Consider the following 22,643-nt stretch of genomic DNA (forward strand, 5'->3'; position numbering starts at 1 on the left):
TTTTAAGCATATTTAGATATTTTTATCTAGTTTTGGCATTCTGTGGTAGAATAAGAGAAGAACAGCTTCTTTCAGAGGACTGTTTGAAATATTCCAAAATTTTTGCAGAATTAACTGTGGGAAAATCTCAAGCATACTGAACAGACAGCACATTGATAGTAGTAACTTACGTGATTTTTATATTCTAAGAATCCAGAAACTGTCAACTAAATCGACATAGAAACAAACGTGCACTAACCCCAATCATTCAATGCTGGAGTTCACTCAAACATCAGTATATCAGATGCTTCGAGGGACATAAATTTAACCTCAAATGTTCTTCAGGACCAAACTATCTTAAGCAAAAACTGTAATAAAGAGTTTCATGTTGGGGATGGAAGAGTACTTAATGATGAAAACAGAACTAAACTATAATATGTGAATAAAAATTATGAGTATAAAGCCATGAAGAACAGTCTGGCTAGTATAAAGTTTTAAGAATTCGTATATTCTATATTTTTATGACACTTTTAAAGAAGGAAATTGTAACATATTTTGTAATTAATGTGTACATAATGAGAAGTAATAACAGATGAAGAAGTTACAGTTATATGTGTACTAACTTTGTACCATTACTTAAGTAAAATACATAACTGTAGGTCACCTGAAGATCTTATAAATACAGCAAAATGTGGAGTATCATCTTCATCATGGACGCTACAAACCAGGGTGGGGGTGTTAGCCCCATGCCCAACCCCCCCAACCTGGAAGACCAGGCCTCCGTATTTACATCACCTGGAAGCAAGGTGGTCCAGCTATACCCCCAGAATATCATACAAAAACAAAATAGATCACGTCTGTTGAAATATTTTTGTTAATAGTATTGAAAAATTAAATAATAAATGAATCTAAAAGAATGTGAAATATCTAGGTAATAACATTGTGGGTGTACACTGTCTGAAAATAAGCTTGTCAGTGCGTTTGATTTGTTGATTCAGGAATTGCATAACTGTTATTTCGTAGAGCAATCGCCCACATAAATGTAGGGCAGTAGTTTAACATTTTAGAGACAGACACATGTTTAGGGTTTTAAATTCTGTTATACCTTCAAAAATTTTGCAGTATTTAACAAGCTGAAACATGGGAGATAGGAGAGAATTTTCACAGTGTATTCAACTGAAAACTGTAATTTCTCCAGATTACTTTTACACCAAGCATTGAAACAAAACATTGATTTTGTGAACAGATTCCTGAAAGTTGGCCACACCTCAAAGACATCACCAACACAGGAGCTGAATCAGGATGTGGCAAGGCAATCTGGATCATGGCGCCAAGCCATCTTCAATCGGGTGCTGACGCCTAACAAGAACCTGTCTGGTAAACTTTAGTTTACTTTTGTTTGGAACCATCACTGACAAATTTTTATGGCTTAAAGTATAATTTGCTTCATAACTTTTAATGAAGATTAACTGCTGGATTTTGTCAGGACCAGACAGATTTGTTATCAGTTTCAACAAGTGATTTTGTCCTCTTATTTCTTGAGTAGTTGTTGCTAGTAGTGGAGTACTGTATGAGGCTCAGAATGATTCAGTCTCCTGAAATTAGACATTTCCTTCACTAAAGATGCAGTGGTTATATGGAATAAATATAAATATAATACAGTAAAGTAAAGCCATCCCACTGCACGCCATATAGCTCCTCTCTCTCTTGTCAGCATCACGCCCAGGAAATGTATTAGACTAAGAGGCTCTGTGATTATCTGTTGTGATTCTCTCATCCGTTTGTTGTGTTCAAGCAGAGAGGGGCCTGGGGTTAATCAGTATAAAGCAGCACCCACTGAAGCGAGACAGAGAAGAACTGCGTGCTCTGTGGAAAAAAGCTATCAACCAGCAACTGCTGCTCTTATACGGATGGAGAAGGAGAATGCGAGGCTGCGAGGTATCTGTCAGAAATATTATAATGCTTGTTTTAGAACAGAACTGTATAATAAACAGTCACAAAGGAAACAGGAAATGTGGTCAGCTGTCAATATTCACAAATTTGTTCTTCTGCCTGTTTGTAATTGAGCTTCATGCAGTATACACCGTGTTTCAAAAGTAGCTTTACAACTTTGCAGGAGAATATAAATTTATTTAAAGGACGTGCGCAATATTTTTAAATGCACAAATTTAGCCGAACACATCAAGTTTCATGCACGTAAACTGTAGTACGGAAATGTTGCGGCGGGTTGAAGACGACGAAGGATTTCTGGACTCGGTAATTTTCAGTGACGAAAGCACGTTCCATGTCACTGGTAAGGTCAACACCCACAACTGCAGGATTTGGGGTAGTGAAAATCCACGTACCTTCCTGGAACATGTTCATGACAGTCCAAAAGTTAATGTTTTGGGCCCTCAGCAAAGATAAAGTGTACAGCCCCTTCTTTTTCATGGAGAAGACTATTACCGGCATTGTGTATCTGGACATGCTCCAATAGTTCCTCATTCCTCAACTTGATGAAGATGACCAGGAAGGACGCATTCACTTCCAGCAAGATGGTGCACCCCCTCATTACCTCGGAGAAGTGCGCGAGTACCTCAACAACCGTTTCCCAGGTCAGTGGATTGGTCAGGCCGCACCAATAGCATGGCCACCTCGTTCCCCGGATCTAACACCTTTAGATTTTTTCTTGTGGGGATTTGTTAAAGATCGAGTGTACGTGCCACCCTTACCTGCAGATGTGGCCGAACTCCGAACTCGAATTACCACCGCAGTTGCTGAAGTGACACCAGAGATGCTACACCGCGTGTGGCAAGAAATTGACTACATAACAAATGGAAGTCACATTGAACCATAAAAATCTGATGGACATAAAACTTGAAGTGTTTGACTACATTTCTATGTTCTGAAATTATATGTTTCTCCTATCAGTTCACCAATATCTCACCCTCAAGTTGTAAAGCTACTTTTGAAACACGCTGTATTATCATCAACATTACTTGAAAAATTTATTGTGATGCTTTATTTATTTTTTTTAAAATCTTGGTTAAAACAAATTTTTTATGAACTGACAAATTATATTTATAATAATTAAATTTAATGATGGTGTAAGGCAATATAAACATATTAATAACTTCGGATTAATTGTTTCTACAGACATCAATGCATTTTGCCAAATAATTGGCACTAGGAGGCCAAGGCCCAATATGGGCTCTAGAGCCATTGGATGGATGGAGGAAGTGGCACATTGTGTGTTTGTAATTATATTCTCAATCATTCATTCTGCAATCCAAACATAAACAAGAGTGATCTAGCATTTACATGATTATGTATATTATCTTTTATCATCTGTGCACCAAGTTTTGTGCTTGGTCTAGCTGATCATGTGTTGCAGTAGCGTAGTGGTAAACTATTTCACGCTAAAGTTAAAATCCAGCTTACAGCCCCACATGATGGGAGTTTAAATCCCCTGTGATAAAGGTTATTATGCATTCTTTGCACACATGCGTATACACAAAGTATTTTGGTGATGTTTTGAACATCATGCCATTTGGGGAGATGAATCAGATATTTTCATTTGCTGTTCCATATCACATCTTGCCGTGACAACTGATTCTGCTTGCTCATCACTTTTTTTCTCTGTCTGATGAGTCACTTTTGTGATCAAATTCATGATTATCACCAATTTCATTTTGAGTATAACCAGATTCTACTTCTGAAATATTGTCACATGCACAATCCAGAATTGGCACAATATCATCACTTGCATCATCATTTTGCACCATATTGTGCATTTGCTACAAGGGAAATTAAAAAAAAATATTTTCATCATCATCATCTAACTATCAAGGAGTTTGGGCCTAATGACCCATTCTGGCCTCAATCGTCCAGGAATTCTTTAAAGGGCGTCCTTTATTTCTTCTTCCTATTGGTTTGTGTTTCAAAATTAGATGTGGAAATCTGTTTTGCAATGTGTAAAAATTGTCATCAGACTATTTTAATCTTGTATTGATGTCCAGATTATGGTATGTACAGAGATTTGTATGCTTGTGACATCTGGTGAATATTTTACATGCTATTTAAAATAAACAGCAGTGTTTCTAATCCTGTAATGCCATTTGTCGTTGCTGCTACTTGGACATTTTAACACATTTTCAAACAGCAATGGGGTTTGGCTGCATTACACTGATATTTTATTATATCATTATTCATTATTATAAAATATTTTTCAATTCTTTTGCAGGAGATGAACATTATTTTTGTTATTCTGAAATTTTGGTTTGCAGGCATTTGTTTCCATAATTTTTTTTCGTATCTTCCACACACTCGTGCTTTTATAAAGAAAGATAAGTAATGTTAGTAGTTTAAGTGTAAAAGTTGTGAAAAGTGGAAAGTAATACATAGTTTTTGTTTATCAGAGTTTATAACCTTATTTGCAATGATCTAATCACCTTGTGAATATGAAGGTATACCAGCATACACAAAGAAACAGCTATTGATTAATCTAATTTCTTCTTCTGAACACCAAACTCTCTGGTATTAGAATCGAAAGGTAACACTAAAATATGATTTTAGAATCTGTCCTCAATCCAATCCACCTCTAACAACAAATTTAAACTCTGATAATAGGACCTAGTGATTAGGAAGTGCTCCCACTACGTCCGGAATCCAATGAAGTCCGTATTTAATGCGTTCACTCTCAGGTAGCAGAACCTAGAGGTTTAATACTGCTAACAAAAATTCCACCATTTTATCCTGTTATGTTCCAGTACGAGGCCAGGAAATAACATTTTTCCTTTGCACAGTATATTTTTAAGTTGGAATAAATGTGCAATTATTATGTTGATATTGAAATTAGAGTAGAGCGCTGATTGTTCATGGTAGTTGTGGGAGGCAAGGGCCCAGATAATCTAAAACACAGTTAATGCAGATTATATTTAATTAGCATTATCATCATCATCCGTGTAAGCAAAATAGGAACTTTCACAAATTTGTACATATTAACATACATATTCCTATTGCAAAACTTACTAAACATTCTTTTTTGAAGTCATTTTGTAAGCAAGTCCATAGATTTTGTTTTGATATTTCTGTTGGCCTTTTTTTTATATACTCACAAATTTGTAAAAAGGTCATCGTAATCAAAGTCATTTTCATTTCCCATGAAGTAAAGTGAAGATAAGGAAAATGTAATTACGCAGTCTGAGACCATGGATGAATTTGGGCCCCAGATAATCAGAGCTGTGCTGTAGTTTACTAATTTTGTATTTTATTGAATTATGAATAATAATTAACAACCACAGGATTGGTTACATCATCAGACACTGTAAAGTAACCCATTGTTTTGGCAGCCCGACAGGAGGAAGCGACAGTGAAGCGCATCAAGTTGGAATATGATGAGATAGGTTCATGTGTGCGAGAAGTAATGGAGGTGTGGGATCTCTTGGTGAGCAAGGAGAGTCGCGTCTCAACTCAGTGTGACTCCAAAATGCTGCTCCAAGCCATCAGGCAAGGTGAAGACATGAGATAATAGCAGATAATGGAGAAATAGTTCAGTGACAGGATTAAAATAATTTAATCTCAGAAATAATAAAGTTAAATCTGGGGTTATACGCATTTGAAGAGGGTTGGGAAGGATTGTTATCCTACCCCTTACATAACTATGAACAGAGAGGGAACTTCACTGACAAATATGTGGCATTTGGTAAAGTACACTAATAAAGCCAAATTTCATCATTTTATACTTAAGCATCTGTAGACTTAACATTATATTGTGTTGTATTTCTTAATACTGCTGCTTTGTATTTGAGGAGTTACTGGTTTCAATACCAGCCTGTTATTTTTTAATGTTTTTTTCCTTGTACTGTTGAAGGAGACATCACATTGGTGTTTTAAAATAAGCCATGACCAATTCGTTCATGTAACATACCATTCGTAATCACCTTATTTCACAATACAAGATGATTATAAATATTCTTTTCACTTTTAAAAAATGTTTTTAAAAAGGTAAGCTATGCACGATAATGAAATTTGTAGGGCATGAATAAAAACTCGTTTTGAAGTCAGTTACCTAATTTCAATGTGAGCCCAGCTGGTGATTCTACATGTGTCAAAATGATTGTCATTCTCATTCCAAAGATTGCACATTTGCACATACATCATCATCTCAGATGTGAATTTTGATGTCATTTTGGTTTTGAATTATTGGTGCAGGGGTAGACAGTCTGTCAAACAACCCCCCTTCCGACACAAAAAGAAATTGCAGGGACCTAGGGGCAAACAGCTGTTCAGAAATTGTCACACTGCAATGAAAATGAAATGTGTTATCATGGGCAATATATGAATGCATTTCACATTCTGTTCACAGTTTGTTTAGAAACAGGCTTGTATGAAGCATAAGTGGATGGTTTGGCAGGTGAGGTTAGCCCAGACTCTCTTCAAAACCATCTCTGCATTGCCTTCATTGATGGGATTTCATGAAACCACAACATACAGTTCATACTTAAGGTCTACATCCTGAAAATGTTATTATTGAGCATAGATTTTCTTAGAATAAAATGTCTAGAAGTGCAAAGATAATTCATAATCATTCTTTGTATCACCTCTGCATAATAAATTTGTTAGGGGCTTTCTTACTAAAGTGTTTAATTTCACAAGATTGTTGGATGTTTTTGCAGGAGTTCCACGCAGCAAGCGTGGGGATGTTTGGCACTTCCTGGCAGAGCAGTACTGTCTGAAAGTTGCTCCAATAGATACAAGCAAGTTCCCTAACTATCACGTCCCGTACGAGAACCTGCTACGACAACTCACCTCCCATCAGCATGCCATCCTTATAGACTTAGGTGAGACAGTTTGTACTTCATCCATGCTTGACATCCATTAATTTATGTGCCTCATTTGCAGCCATTGCCCTTTCATTACTCACCTCAAGTCTCTGACTGAGCAGTGATAATGTTTCATTAATGGATTCATAGTCAACTGAACTGTGTTGGTAATTTTCAGCTATTGAAATCAAAAATTTAAAACTAAACTTTAACTGGACCTAAAGTATGGTAGTTGAGTTTCCTGTGCACTAGATATAATACACTTATTCTACTAGTGACATCAATTATTACCTGTGCTTTTTTAATAAAATGTATACTATATAAAATAGTTCTAATAAGAGGTGTAGAACTTAGTGGAAAGTACGTATTACATCGTGCATAAACTTCTTATATGATAAGCTACTAGGAAAATTTAATTTTTGTTTTGTGTAAAGTAGAAATAATATTAAAATGATTGATAACCAGAATTACATTCTGAAGACAACTTTTGCTGGAAACTCCAAACATTGGAATTCAGCCATCAGAATCTTCCAAGCAGTTTTTGACATAAAGCATTTGAATGGACATATTGACAGATAACATAATCTCCACATGACATATTTATTTTATGAATCAAAAAAGATACATGACAAAGAACACGTGATAGTGTAAGCAACTTCTACAGACATTTTGAAGTTACGCGTCTTATGTTTTTATGTATTTGATAATTTACCAGAAAATTAAATTTACATAAAAATGTGTATCCAATTATTTCTTACAAGTCTTTTCCAGAATGTTTTTTGTTCAGAGGAATAATTAGTGAGATTCTTGTCAATTATGTTTCATAATGTATATTGGTGTTTATATGAAATGGTTGTTATTATTGTCAGCTGGTAATGAAAATTAGAATTAGTAGATGGATCTAATGAAACTTCAAATATAATAGTTTGTCAAAATACATCCACTTTTTATAGACTTCAAATATACAAATAAGTGGCTAGGACAGACATACACACCTCCCTTTTGTAAATTAACTTTATTTTCTCTGTGCAAAGAGTACATACTATTAAACTATTTGCTGATGTCACAAGCGTCATAATTTCAAATAAAAATTTTGATGATTTCTGTTCAACATCAAACAGTTCTGTCTCATAATGAGTAGATGGTTTACTGCTAACAAACTGGCCCTAAATCTAATAAAATTTATAACAAATAACTCTCCACAATTTGCTTTAAGTATTGGTTATAGTGGGAAGTATATACAAGAGTCAATAAACACAAAATTCTTGGGTTTGCAAATTGATAATCACCTAAATTGGACTAATCATATTGATAAACTGATACCTAAGTTAGATCTCTGTTGCATGTCAGCAACTCTGACACACTCAGATCTGAATATTTTGCCTATTTTAACTATTTAATGAAATATGGAATAATTTTGGGGGGAAATTCATCAAACATCAAAAAGATATTCACTTTACAAAAGAAAATTGTTAGGTTATTGGCTGGTGTAAGACCTAGGAATTCATGTAGAAGTCTATTTAAGAGATTAGAGATCTTAGCTCTTCCATGTGAATACATATTCTTGTTAATGAATTTTATTGTAAATAACCAAGAACTCTTTCAAACTATACACCACGTCAACACAAGGAATAAAAATCTGCTTCATAGACCAATTTTCAACAGTCTATCATCAAATCTCACAAGTCTTGTAAATAAAAAGGCACAATTTAAATCAGCATTGAAAAGATACTTAATTACACAATCCTTTTACTCTGTCGATGAATCCCTAATGTCTAAAAGTAAGTCGTAATTTATCCTTTGTTTGTATTTTTGTGACATTTATATGACTTGTATTTGTATAACATGTATTGTATTATTATTACGACTTATTCCACATCCTATTGTCATCTGACTAAGTTATGGATCCATGGAATGTAATAAAGATGTATGTATGTATGCAAGAGTCTTTCTGCCTGTTGTTTTTTGGGGTGTGAAACTTAGTCTCTCATAAAAGAGAAGAGAGTTTGAGAGTACAGGTCTTGGAATATGTTTGAGATTTTAGAAGAGATCCGGTAACAGAATACTGGGAACAATTACATAATAAGAAGCTTCTTAATTTATTTTTTAATTAAAACTTTTAGTGCAGTTGAATTAAGAAGGATGTGATAGGCGATCATGGAACATATATGCGGCATATGAGAAATACAAAGTTCTGATCCAGAAATGTAAAGGAAGGAGACAGTTTGGGAAACCTATTAAGAAACTACTGGCATACATATATTACAGTACGTGAGGTATTGCAGGCAGCATTTCACACAGCAGGTCAACGGAGTGTGCTTCGACGTAGATCTACTTCAGATCCGTGGTCGGTAGATGGCAGCAGAGTCTGTTACAGTGCGCAAAGAATGATAATCGAATATCCCTCATTCTCCCGCGATGGCGGGATGTGTCCGCTGCTTTTCAGATGTTGCCATCCCTGCGTACGAGAAAATGGCGTAACTATTCTGTATCGTTTCTGTCCACTGCATTTCTTCTGTCATATATTGCGAGGTCGTGCAAGTTAATGTGACGTTATTTGAGCATTTGTTGAATTTATGTGTGTTATCTTTCCCTTGTGTGGAGGACTTAAAGTAAGAACTATTTCGAACATGTCATTTCATGCAATATACATGCACTTCAAAACTTTTGACACAAGTACAAGAACATGTGGTGGCATAAAGGAGTAATTATATTGATATTTATTTCTTTAAATGACTTCTGTTTTGAAGTGACTCAGAATATATAACAGGATTTTGTGATCACAGTGATGAGTCTTCAACTCTCATAAGAATAATCAAATTTACGATCAGTTGAACAAGTTTCTGTTTCTGAAGGAAGAGGCTGAATTACAGAGAGAAGAATGTTGGTGATTTCTATCCTACACCCTTATAAATTAATTATTGTAGCTGTGAATTTTATAACAGAATAGTAAGACAAAAACAGAAAATACAGTGGAGTCTGTATAAATTTTATACAGGCTCTCCAAGATGATATTGAAACACTGCAGCCAAATGATAACAACACAGAAACTGCTGAACAATGCTGACCGAAACTTTGCAGCAGAGCTACAATTACAAGTTGAGATACTGGTTGGGAAGTGGAAGAAGTTGGTTGAAGGAGCAAAACATTTGTTTGAAAGATGCTTTTAGAGGGAAGTAAGATGGTAAGTTGGATATTCCCACACCTGGTTTAAAACCTGGCCGTAATGTTGGAATAAAACCTGTAATTGTCTCATTCTTGCCATTTTAAAGCGAACAGCTAAAGAAAATGACCTGTCTGTGGTGAACGCATCTTTTCACGTGTCTCACTGGTCTGTGCAACCGTATGGAACTGGTATCAGCAGGATGAAGTATGTAGGTATGTATACAGCACTTCAGCTCACTAGAGAGTAATTATAATCAGGCATACTATAAAGTATAGATAGAAGATGATGGTGTTGTTCTTCCAAGTTGTGGTGCTCTGTGGATTTGGAGAAACATACTGTCTTTGAAATTTGGTATCTTCCTATGAGTCTTCTTGATGTCACAACCCAAAAAAAAAACATTGTCACTTTCAAATCTATAGTTGCAACAAATGCTTCATTTTACTGCCAGTTTTAAATTTTATACTTCAAATTGATCGCTTCATTTAAGTTGGTAAATGTGATTTCAATGACAATATAGAAGTTGTTACCTCAGTAGATCAATGCCAAAAATAACTTTGAAGTCTGATTCTTAACTTGAAGAGATTCTGCTTTATGATATTATGAACCTCCATTAAAATATAGTTGTATTATATTGTGGACATGACAACTGTTATATATGTATGTGTGTGTGTGTGTGTGGGGGGGGGGGATGCATGCATGTAGTTACACAAAACTGACTGCTCAGTCTGAATGGTCTATAATTTACTACTTGCATGCATATACATTTAGATGATATTATTATAGGTTGTATTTGTTAACGGAAACTGAATGGTTTAGTGCTATCTGAAGCAAGATGCGTAACTGAAACAATGCACATTCATATTTCAGGTTATGTCTTTGGTGGTCATGTGTTAAGGTTCTTCCATAGGGGTGATGAATGCCTCACCATTCCATCTACTTGGACCGATCAACCTGGACAAAAGTAAGATTTGTTTTATTGGAAGGGATGAAATACAGTTATGAGGTATGGTCCTTTATATGTTTAGAAAGGGATTGTTTTTAAAGAAGATGGCTATCTGCTGGGATGTGGCGTCGTGTAGTCTTGCAGATATGGACGTGCGTTTCGGAGGAGCTTACCATCTCCGTCATCAGAGTGATGATACAGGCAATAAGCTCCTCTGAAATGTTTGGTTGATATATACCATATTACATGGTGCTATATCCAAGAAACAACCATCTTCATACTCATCTTGAAAGTATCAGATCTCACTGGAATATTTTTAATTTTTATAATTAAATTTTTTCATTCTAATTGTGTTAGCTCGATGTCAAGGAAGAAGGAAGGAAGAAGTATGTGCCTGCTTCATCGACTGGAAGAAGGCTTTCGATCGAGTAAAATGGAAGAAATTAATGAGGATCCTACAAAGAATTGGAATTGATTGGAGAGATAGAAGACTAATCAAAAACCTGTATATGCAGCAAAAAGTCAAAGTGAGACTGGACTCAGGAGACACCAACAGCGTTGAGATAGGTAGAGGTGTAAGACAGGGATGCTGCTTATCACCAATTCTTTTTAACCTGTACGGGGAATGGCTAGCCAAGGAAGCTCTGGAGACTTCAAAACTGGAGGAAGAGTCATAACGACTGTAAAGTACGCAGACGACTTAGAAATATTGGCGAAGTAAGAGGAGGAATTACAGAACATGATGGACAAGTTAGTGGAAACAGGTAGAGAGTATGGAATGGAAATCAACATTGAAAAATCAAAGGTAATGAGGACAGCACCGAGAGCAGAACCATTGAACGTTGTAATTGGAAACCAACAGATGGAGAATGTGGAGCATTTCAAGTACTTGGGACGACGGACACCCTATGCACCAAGGAAGTAAAAGCAAGGATAGCCATGGCCAAGGCAGCTTTCGTCAAGAAGAGGATACTTCTCACTAGCAAGTTGGGCTTGGAGATGAAGAAGAAACTAGTGAAGTGTTACGTATGGAGCAGAGACTTGGACACTCAGGAAGAAGGAACAGAAATGCCTGGAGAGTTTTGAAATGTGGTGTTGGAGGAGAATAGAGAAGATCAGGTGGACGGATCGAGTGACCAACGAAGAAGTATTGAGGAGAGTCAACGAGCAAAGAAACATTCTGCAGGCGATTACACGAAGGAAAGCCAACTGGCTGGGACATATTATGAGAAGGAATGGATTACTGAGTGATATCATCGAAGGCCAGGTTGAAGGAAAGCGAGGACTGGGAAGAAGACTGATACAGCTAACCGACGACCTTAAACAAGGAAAGAAGATGACGTTCCAGGAATTAAAACTAGAAGCCGAGAATAGGGACAACTGGAGAGCTCTTTTTGCGCAGAGCAATGGACCTGTCGTAAGACAGAACACTTAATAATAAATAATTGTGTTAGAAATTGATTATTTAGGAAAACGGGATTTACCCTTCATGTCTAAAGTGTTAGGTGTGTGATGGTCAATTTAAATTTTTAAACAGCTGGTATGGTAATTCTGTGTAGCCAGTACAAGTCTGTAACAGAAACCTGGGGTATGAAGACAAAGAGTGGCCACGTGATAGTCACTCCGTTGGCAGACGCACGTGGAAATGAACACAGAAATTGTTTTGTTTTTTTGTGTTATGTACTTAGAAACATGCTTCAACCTGAATTGAAACCTGTGATTCCAGTCTGAATGGTCCATATCATAGAACGCACAGCCATGGCGATCTGTTGTATGCAATTAATTGTTAACTTTTTCAGCATTGTTGTTCATGGGGGTGGCAGTGTAATGAGTCAAGCTAGATCGCTGTGGCGACTGGAATTGGCAAGAACCAAATGGGCAGGCGGCTTCATGAACTGGTATCATCCGATGAGGATCCGCCACCTTACTACTGTTCGATACTTGGGAGTTAATGAGAACAATGAGCTCTACCTAGTAAGAAAGTATGTTAACTATGGAAGATAAATAGCATAACCGTAGAATAAGAGAAGTATGGATTTTACAGAAATAGGTTGTGAAGTTGGAACTGGCTCAGGGTTGTATCCAGTGGTTGACATTTGCATTAGCAGTGTTGAACCATTGGATTCTACTGCCAGTAGAGATGGCTGGCAACTGAGAAGTCACATAACCCATATTAAAATATTTGCTGATGGTTGCAGTTCAATACAATTTAACTGGATTAATAAAAACACAATACTGCTGTGAGTGTACAAGGCCCACACATGACACGTCATGTTTTAACCTCCTCGCACTAGTCCGTCAGTCGCCTTACAGCAGTTGAAGTGCAAGGATAATTTCTTCAGAAGTGCAAAAAAGTGTTCGACCATTTCATTCTTACTTAACGTGGCCAGCATTTGTTTATGATTAGATTTCCAGATTCTCCTGTGCCGAAGAAATTGACAATTTCTTGTTTGGTGAACTGTTTTTTCTGTAACAGGAACTCTACACTGCAGGTCATTAAATTTGAGCGAAAGCTTGAGTGCGTGCATCACCGAACACAGTGGACATTAGCAACATATAATATAAAATGTATTTTTGTTTGTTTTCTGATTTCAGCTTGATTTATTTTTTTTTAGAATAGAATGTGTGTCAGGAATGGGTTGCATGACTTTACAGTCGTTCTGTGCATATGCTCATATAAACAGAACTTGGGCAGAGGTGGTAATGATGTTTTAGTTTTTGTTCCTCAGAATCTGAAGCAGTTTCATTTCTGCATTACATGAGATTGAGGCCTACATGCATTATATACAATGCCTGACCCATCAGTAATTATAAACCTTATAACATTTAACTAGAAGGACCCCAAGAGTAAACAGTCTTGCAAAGATTTACTACAACCCAAGTATAAAATGTCTTTACTATTATAGGTTTATGACTTACAGTTTTTTCTTCAATTTCTCTCAGTTAGAAAACAAATGATTTTAATGAGTTGACACGTATTGTAATATCGTACGCTCTTGAACAGAACAGCTGGGCAACTGGTGTTAATAGCTTTTGCTTTGAAAGTTAGGATGAGAGTATATTCATCTCTGTATTGGAAAAATGCATGTAACATTTTACATTTTTGCACGCAGAGATGATGCTACACTTGCCTCGTCCACTTTCTGCTTGCGACAACAGAAGGATGACCTAAAAGTTGTCCTGGAAGAAAGGGATCTAGAAGTGATCGGAGCTCCCATCATCAAATATGGTGACAGTACTGTCATTGTGCAGCACTCAGAATCAGGGCTGTGGCTCTCGTACAAGGTCTGTATACGTATTGTCCGTCAACTAAATTGGGTCATAATAGATGTGGTGGAAAGTAAGGTGTTTACTTTTCAAGTTACCAGATTTGTAACGTAAGAATTTGAAATTATTATATTATATTAAATAAGTGTTGACAAAGAGAGTTGTAGTTTTACCTGACAGTCATTGCACAATGAATAATAATGTGGCATTGTAACATGCAGTTATGGAGAAACCAAATACTATCTTACTGAAACTGTTCAGAAGCAAAATTTAAAATGTTTCTTCAAAGAAGAAATCTTGTTAAGGACACCATAGAATCATTGCACTAATATGAAGTTTAATAAAATAAATGGAAATAAGCTGTAAAATATTTATAGCAGATTCTGTCACAGCCTAGAATTAATTATAATCTGACTTTTTTCTGTGTTCTTAACATGCTCACACAGCTAAGCCATTTTTAACAAAATTCTAACATTTTGAAGTATTACATTTGAGAAGTGATTGGCAGTCGATCAGTGATTCAAGGACTTTCGAAAGGTACCTGCATACACTATCTAGTTACAGGATGTGAAACTGTGTTCTCAGTTTTCTGAGAAAGGCGCTTTTTGTCTTATCAGGGCATATTCCTATCGTCGCTGTATGATCCTGGTCAAAGAGCAGCATGCCTTTAGAAGTCAAAACATAACGCTTTCAGAACACACTTTGAGCATGTAGTTTTATTCTGTCACTGCATGCAGTTACCTTAATGGAATTCATTGAAATTTGTAGGTCATTTGTCATTCATATCTGTAGAACATGAAATACTACTGAAGATGACTGAGAGGTAAACCAGCAGCCAAGTACCTGGGAGTGAATGTGTTAAACATCTGATATAAAAATTATAGAATTTTGTGATGAGAATGCTGTATGTTGTGTACTTTCAGCAACGTGAGAAGCTGCCAGTGCTATCCTGTGAACACTGTCCAATGGTGTGGTACCACAAGCTCTGTGCCAAAGCAGAAGGTGAGTGTGTAATGAGATAATGTTCGTAATATATATCGTAATATTTTTTACTTGAAACAAAAATGTTGACTGCCTCATGTGAGGGTTATTTTTATGAGTCCAGTGTCTGTTCCTTTATCGATCAATGATGTACTGTCAGAAATGTTTCTACTGAACAGATTGTTTTGAAACTAGGTATGAACATCATTACATTGAATGTCGCTCCAGACATATTTCTTATATTCCTGTCTCTTCAGTGGTTCCAGACTTGCAGACATAGCAGTTGTTTCCTAGAAGGACCAGTTACTAGTACAGTTCTATCTTTTTCTATTTTAATTTAGGCAAGGACACGAAACCTCTTTGAGACTGAGTGCCATAAATTCTAAAAATGTACAATAAAAGCTTGTCATGTGATCACACCATGTGCCCCCCCCCCCCCCCCAGTAACATTTTTTAATAACATATATTATTATTTTGTACACATAGTACATTATAAGTAGCAATAAAAATTAGAAACTGTAACAATAGTACAAACAACTTTATTTATAAATTTAAAAATTTCCAGAATAACATATTTCTCACTGTCAGTGAGGTTTTTGTTGCTGGATTTTAAATAATTTTAATTCAAGTCACGCTGTTGTGTGGTGACTTAATCAGTGACACTAAAATCTGTTGCTACACGTGGTATCACACTCTCTAAGTCTACTAATGATATTATATAACATTTGTCTCCTTTTTAATTTGCAAAATATATTTTTTTTGTCTTCAGACAGTGCAGAACTTCTTGCATGAGCCCAGGCATTTAATATAAGCCTGCATTTAAATTCCCAATAGTGAATGTGATAAGACAGCATACATTGTCTCTTTCTTGATTAGCTTTGTGTATCTTAAGGTGCGCTAATTGACATCAATAGTAAAAGGTAAAAGTAAAGCTGTCCCACTATACGCCATGTAGGCGTTTGGGGGGAGAGGAGGTATAGCTCCTCTCTTCCTTGACCTCGGCACTAGATGGGGGTGAGTGGTCAGCATCACGCCCCGGCCGGCTTTACCCCCGGGAAAGGACCCCGGTACCCATTGTAGAGGAAGCTGGGTGGGCCCCAGAGCCGGTCTGGACGCAGAGGCTAGAGGAAAAATCCTCTGCCCCCGTCGGGGATCGAACCCCGGCCGTCCAGCCCGTAGCTAGTCTCTATACTGACTGAGCTATCCCGGCTCATTGACATCAATAGTACTGCCTTTAATATTATCTTGGAGTAGAAAAGAGAATTGTCCTCTCTACATCTTGTTTAGTGTCCTGTAAAATATAGAGTATCCCAAAAATATGTATGCACATTATAATATGGATTATTAGCCTTGTTATTCATCTTCATGTGTTATGTTTATGAGGGGAGTCTAGTGTGGTCTACACTTAACAGATGATACCATGATTCATATACACAAATGGTGGAGGGTTGATTGAGTTTCAAGCAATGCAAATTCATTGAATGTCTGTATATATCTTTTTGGGACAGTCTGTATCATGAACTGATGTAAGCAATACTCCTGAAGTATCTGCAGTTTTCTTTGCTGGATCAAAGATATTTTGAATTCTTCCTAGATCATCAGACCTAAAGTAGTCATAAAAATTCTTTACAGTTGATTTACTTTGTCTTCGCCATATTACGCTTGTATCTAACACATGCACACTTTATTTTAGTGAGCGCACAACTTCTGAGAAACAATTTGTTGATTCTCTTTCAGGTTTGAATGACAAGCGCACACAAGCCGCCATCTTCCGTCGCCTGGATTTGTTACCAGAAGAAGAGCAGTCTGTGATATTAACTAAATTCCGAGGAGTAGAGACCTCAAGTCTCCGTGAGCAGAATGAGTTTCTCATGATGCTGCTAAGAGCACACTATGAAGGAAAGCAAGCTCGCCACACTCAGCGAGTTCCTTAATCAGTACCTGGGAGGGAGTACCATCTTCATGAAGGCCAAACGTTCCCTCAGCTGCTGAAGCGCAAGGGCTCACGAGATGATTTTGGACCAGTTGTGAAGGAATTGAGTCTGCCAATGAATGCTGCACTGTGTAAGGTAAAATAGCATGTTACTGGATCAGTACCTGAAACTTAAAATTCTGCCGTATTGCTTCTTTCAAGTACTTCAAAATAATTTTGCTCATGTTTCGTCATGCTGTTACTATCGTAGTCTCTTCTTATGATGGGGTGAGACTTTGTCTCTGTGGAACTGTGGCTGCTAATGGGCCCATTCTCCATCCCCCAGATGATACATGAGTGAATATGGAACTTGATTAAAGTGAAGGACTTAGACGGAAACTTGTCTCAGTGCCACTTTGTGCACCACAAATTCCACACGGACTGCCCTGACATAACCCAAGGCATCCAAGGTGAGATGCTGTTGCAATAAAAAACTACAGTTAGAAATGAGAGCTGCACTCTGTGTTGAGAACAAACTAACGTCCCATTTTACAAATGTTAATGAATGAAATTCTATTTTTACGCAATTAAAAATCAGTATCACTTTTTCAGTTTGTGTAATGATTTTTTATTACACAGAAGCACATGACAAGAAGTAACATACAACATAATTTCCACCCCTGATCACCATTACTCCCACCTTGCATGTAGCCAAGTTCCTCCTTTGTGCTTTGTTCTGTGTTATTGAGAGTCTTATCTCACATTATCTTATTATTTGTATCTCCATTAATTTATAATTAATTGCTGTTCGTTATTATAAACATTTGTGAACTGTATACTTATCTTCCTTGACTCTCGTGTGTGAGTGCGCACGTGAGACTGAGAGAGATATATATAACTTTCTTTCAATGTAAGTTAATACTAATAAGTTTATTTTTGTGTTCACTTTAAAGGGACTTCCAATGAATATTTCTCTTCTATAAATTGAGTAGTTGGTGTACATTGTATATTGACTTTATTTGTTGTTGTTATTATGTGAACAGCCACGGTGGTCTAGCGGTTAGAACGCTGGCCTTGTAATCCTGGGGTCTCGGGTTCGAATTTATAACTTGTGTTGGGCAAGGCCGTGGTCTAGGCAACACAGAGTTTTCCTCCGTGGCATCCCAACAATTACTCCATTCACACACAGAAGAAGGCAATGGCAAACCACTTGTGGATCATCTGCCAAGAACGTATATGAACAGGTCCCAGTCCGAGAAAAGGAGGGAATGATCCTGTTCATATGGACCTGTCGTCACACAGAACACTAAATAAATAAAATAAAATAATTATGTGAACAGGAAAAGTGGTTTTTCATTTTGAAAGAATAAAAAATCTTTAAGGGTGTTCAGCAGCAAAGAATTGAAGAGAATATTTGTGACTAAGAGAAATGAATGCAGAATTTAAGAGAATTACATTGAACTCCATAAGATGTACATTTAATGTAGTAGTATGATTAATGAAGGATAATAATATGGTCATCATGATTTAAACAGTAAAACAGATGACTTCGTTTCAAACACTTCATGGTAGAATCAGACATGAATAGTATTTTCGAAATGGATCTTAAGAAACTAGCATGTGAGCATATAAATTGTACTGAACTAATTATGGATTGTGTCCAGTGGTGGTTTTTTTTTGATGAACCTACAAGTTCTGCGCACGTGGGATTGGCTGAATAACTGTCAACTCCTGCACCACGGAATTAGCAAATCACTGAATTGTAATTCTGTATTGCAGCCTTTAATGGGTTAGTCTAGTGTTACTCAGACTGTACTTTACAGAACACTGGCAATATATCGAGTAATCTCAAGGGTTCTAAGAGAGAATTTTGTCAAATGGTGGACTGACTCAGTTGTCAAATACCTTTGCTGTTATGGCAATATAGTTAACTTGATACACTGCGTCATTACACTTTTAAGTCACACTGTAACAATTTAGGGAAACAAGGTTATCAGTCATTGTTGTGTGCATTTTTAATGCCCTCAGCATGCATATTTAGGATGTGTGCAGCAGTACTTTATTGAAAACGGTGCAAATTAGAGATGAACTTCACATCTCCCAATACATTTTACTAGTTTTTATAAAGTTAGGACTGGCAGAAGAGTGGTGATGACTGTCATTCATAGTGACATGAAATCTGAGTGTCAGTATATGTGTAACATTATTTGGATGACCAACAACAAACAGTCTGTGTGATGCTGTGTGACTCCAGAGGGTAGCGTACCTAGCGGACGTTCTTACGAAGATACGTGAACAAAATTTTAAGGTGTGACTATCACAGTTATCTTGGCATGTGAACAAATTTATATATAAATGAAATAGAATTTTGGAGGACGTGTACTGGTTGAAAAAAAATGTTTCTGGCTGTTTTCAACCATTGGATGACTTTTCCAATGAACTGGATAAGTGATGATTTTCTTTCAGATACAATTGAACGTGTATGAGACCTACAAGTTGCAGTGAACGTTTTCAGTGGTTATGAAACCTTTGTACGTTCTCTGTCACAGAGAAAGGTTTGTTATTAGAAACAGATATAAGAAATATGACACTTCAGCAGGCCGTGGTTTTGAAAGATACATTAATAAACATTCCTCTTGGTAACTTTTGTGTCAGTTTGAAGGAAGATTGTCCACAAATTCCAAGTGTAGCTGTGAAGAAGCTACTTCCATTTCTATGTACATATATATGTGAAACAACATTCCCAAGATAAGATCATGAACAAACTCCACCCTGCAAGGATTATTTTCAAAAGTTTATAATCAGCTATCCAGTACATTTCCTGCTTTTACGTAGTGCAAAGGATCTCTGTTACGTTCATAAATCCAACCACTGGAGCCTAACCTGAGTCATTGAATCCATTACATGCCCTTCATGTTTTCTGAGCACAATTCTAATGTGAATTTCTCATATCCTTTGTGCACATTACGTGTCTGACCCATTTTATCCTCCTTGATTTAATCACCCAAACAGTACTAAGTTCTGAAGCTCTTTATTATGCATTTCTTTAGAACACTCTTACATAATCTTCCCAAGGTTCAGATATCTTGTCTGAAAGATAGTGCATTTTACTCATATACAGAAAACATATTGTTTTCCCAGGATCCCCCATCCTCTTCAGGGCACGCTAGCCCAACTACCCGTTCATCACCAGCTCCAACACTGGAAGTACCTGAGAACAACATAACAGACAGTGGTACCAGTGGTCTGCGACCACGTTCTTCTACAGTGGGCGCTGCAGAAGGCGAGACAATGAAACGGGAACTACAAAAAAAGCAGTCAAATGGCAGCCTTTCTGCCAGCAACAGTTGAATTCCGTCACTCCTCCCAATGGACAGCAGAAGACCAGTCCCATGATGAATATGTGAGTTCCTTTTGTGGTGTTGTCAGTTGGTTGATAGAATTTCTTTTTTAAGTCTGTTCTCAAGTGTTATGTTTATATGGAACTCTTAGCTTATAAACAGTCAAACCTAATGCCTGATGAATTTAAACTACATAAATCTACATTTTGTTAATAAAATTTCTTCCACGTTATCATTAATGTGTATACCGTCATGTTAGTATTCTTCTAGAATTAGAGATGGACATTTACTTTGTTACAAATGTAATGATTGTACTCTCATGACCTGTTTGCAAGAGCCTCTTCTGTGAAAATTGGATAAAACCTTTTCTTTGAAGGATTGTTTCATCGCCACTTCCTCCCTAATCTTAAATGTTTACTGATGTCACTATGCAGGTAATACAGTTATTTATATGTAATATTTGTACAGATGGAGCATCAGCAAAGATACAGTCCGTACTATAACAACATCTTTCTGAACCCTCATATACAAGACAGATTTTTGTATTCTGAGATCTCTCCATTTCAGTGACAAATATTAACCTTATAATACACAAGATGAAAACTGTAACACAGTTTGGAAAATGAGAGTAATTATGTCGGTGATTCTCATGCTAAATATTAAAGTCTCATTTTCAGATAATAAATATGAAAGGATCAGTAAACAATTTGGGATACAGATCTACAAAGTGTGTGACTGAAATGGATATTTGTGTGATATGACAATTACAAATGCAGTGATGGACATGATTTGTGTAGTACAGGGGTCGTCAACCTTTTTATACCTACAGCCCACTTTTGTATCTTTGTTGATGGTAAAATTTCCTTACCGCCCACCGGTGCCGCACATACTGCCCACCACCATGAAAGAGGTACAGCTCGAAGACTGAAGGATGGCCGTTATGCGCACTAAACTCATGCCTTTGATACGGAGCTCATTTGTTGCTCCTTCATCCACGAGTTTACTTCGAGAAGTGCCCGGTGAATTATTATCTATATTCAAAATTTTAGAGATGGAATTCAAAAGTAAATTGCAAAAGCATATTTTAAAAAGTCAAACTCGCAAAGTTGTTAGCAGTGTATTCGTTATATGAAGGAAGAACCAAATTTGTAACAACGGACAAAAACCCACACCGCCCACCATGAAAGCTTGAATCGCCCACTAGTGGGCGGTACGGACCAGGTTGACGACCCCTGGTGTAGTATAATGTCTTCCTCTGATTTATGAGACAATTTGCATACTATGAGAATACATTGCTCTTGTCCTGTGAGGACGAGAATGCTGCAGGAACTGACTAAAACAGAGTTACATTTTGACGGGGTGAGGGGTGATCTGATTGAAGTGTATGTATGTATGTATGAGAATAAGATTGCAAGGGGTTGTAACACATGTCTGGAAAGAGAAATTAACTGTTGCGTGGTCTATAGGTTTGCGTTATGATAAAACATTTGCAAATTCTGAAAGGGGTTAGATTCTTTCTCAGTAAAAAATACAACAGTTTCATAAGTTAGTGGATATTTTAAGCAAAGCTGGAAATTAAAATTTGTTCCTTTGATTATCTATCACCAGAAACTTCATGTTTTTTTAAGCATATTTAGATATTTTTATCTAGTTTTGGCATTCTGTGGTAGAATAAGAGAAGAACAGCTTCTTTCAGAGGACTGTTTGAAATATTCCAAAATTTTTGCAGAATTAACTGTGGGAAAATCTCAAGCATACTGAACAGACAGCACATTGATAGTAGTAACTTACGTGATTTTTATATTCTAAGAATCCAGAAACTGTCAACTAAATCGACATAGAAACAAACGTGCACTAACCCCAATCATTCAATGCTGGAGTTCACTCAAACATCAGTATATCAGATGCTTCGAGGGACATAAATTTAACCTCAAATGTTCTTCAGGACCAAACTATCTTAAGCAAAAACTGTAATAAAGAGTTTCATGTTGGGGATGGAAGAGTACTTAATGATGAAAACAGAACTAAACTATAATATGTGAATAAAAATTATGAGTATAAAGCCATGAAGAACAGTCTGGCTAGTATAAAGTTTTAAGAATTCGTATATTCTATATTTTTATGACACTTTTAAAGAAGGAAATTGTAACATATTTTGTAATTAATGTGTACATAATGAGAAGTAATAACAGATGAAGAAGTTACAGTTATATGTGTACTAACTTTGTACCATTACTTAAGTAAAATACAT

At 36.6% G+C, this 22,643-nt stretch overlaps 2 protein-coding genes across 2 annotated transcripts; both read left to right on the forward strand.

Annotated features, from left to right (window-relative positions):
- The first annotated feature begins 1,225 nt into the window (after positions 1-1,225).
- Positions 1,226-8,730, forward strand: LOC147871848 (TBC1 domain family member 1-like). Its single transcript, XM_087360075.1, has 4 exons — positions 1,226-1,356; positions 1,778-1,917; positions 5,310-5,471; positions 6,636-8,730. Exons 2-4 carry the CDS (start codon positions 1,890-1,892, stop codon positions 6,839-6,841), a joined length of 396 nt encoding a protein of 131 aa, XP_087216201.1. The 5' UTR covers positions 1,226-1,356; positions 1,778-1,889; the 3' UTR covers positions 6,842-8,730.
- Positions 8,731-9,044: 314 nt separating this feature from the next.
- Positions 9,045-20,448, forward strand: LOC147871849 (ryanodine receptor-like). The gene is made up of 8 exons (XM_087360076.1): positions 9,045-9,966; positions 10,055-10,160; positions 10,816-10,909; positions 12,691-12,873; positions 14,005-14,176; positions 15,082-15,160; positions 16,877-17,208; positions 20,193-20,448. The coding sequence occupies exons 1-7, from the start codon at positions 9,943-9,945 to the stop codon at positions 17,071-17,073; spliced, it is 855 nt and encodes a 284-aa protein (XP_087216202.1). The 5' UTR covers positions 9,045-9,942; the 3' UTR covers positions 17,074-17,208; positions 20,193-20,448.
- The last annotated feature ends 2,195 nt before the right edge of the window (positions 20,449-22,643 follow it).

Source organism: Zootermopsis nevadensis, unplaced genomic scaffold (assembly GCF_977971745.1).
Source record: "Zootermopsis nevadensis isolate Lab colony 2312 unplaced genomic scaffold, Znev_1.0 Znev_ptg000037l, whole genome shotgun sequence".
Lineage (NCBI taxonomy): Eukaryota > Metazoa > Arthropoda > Insecta > Blattodea > Termopsidae > Zootermopsis > Zootermopsis nevadensis.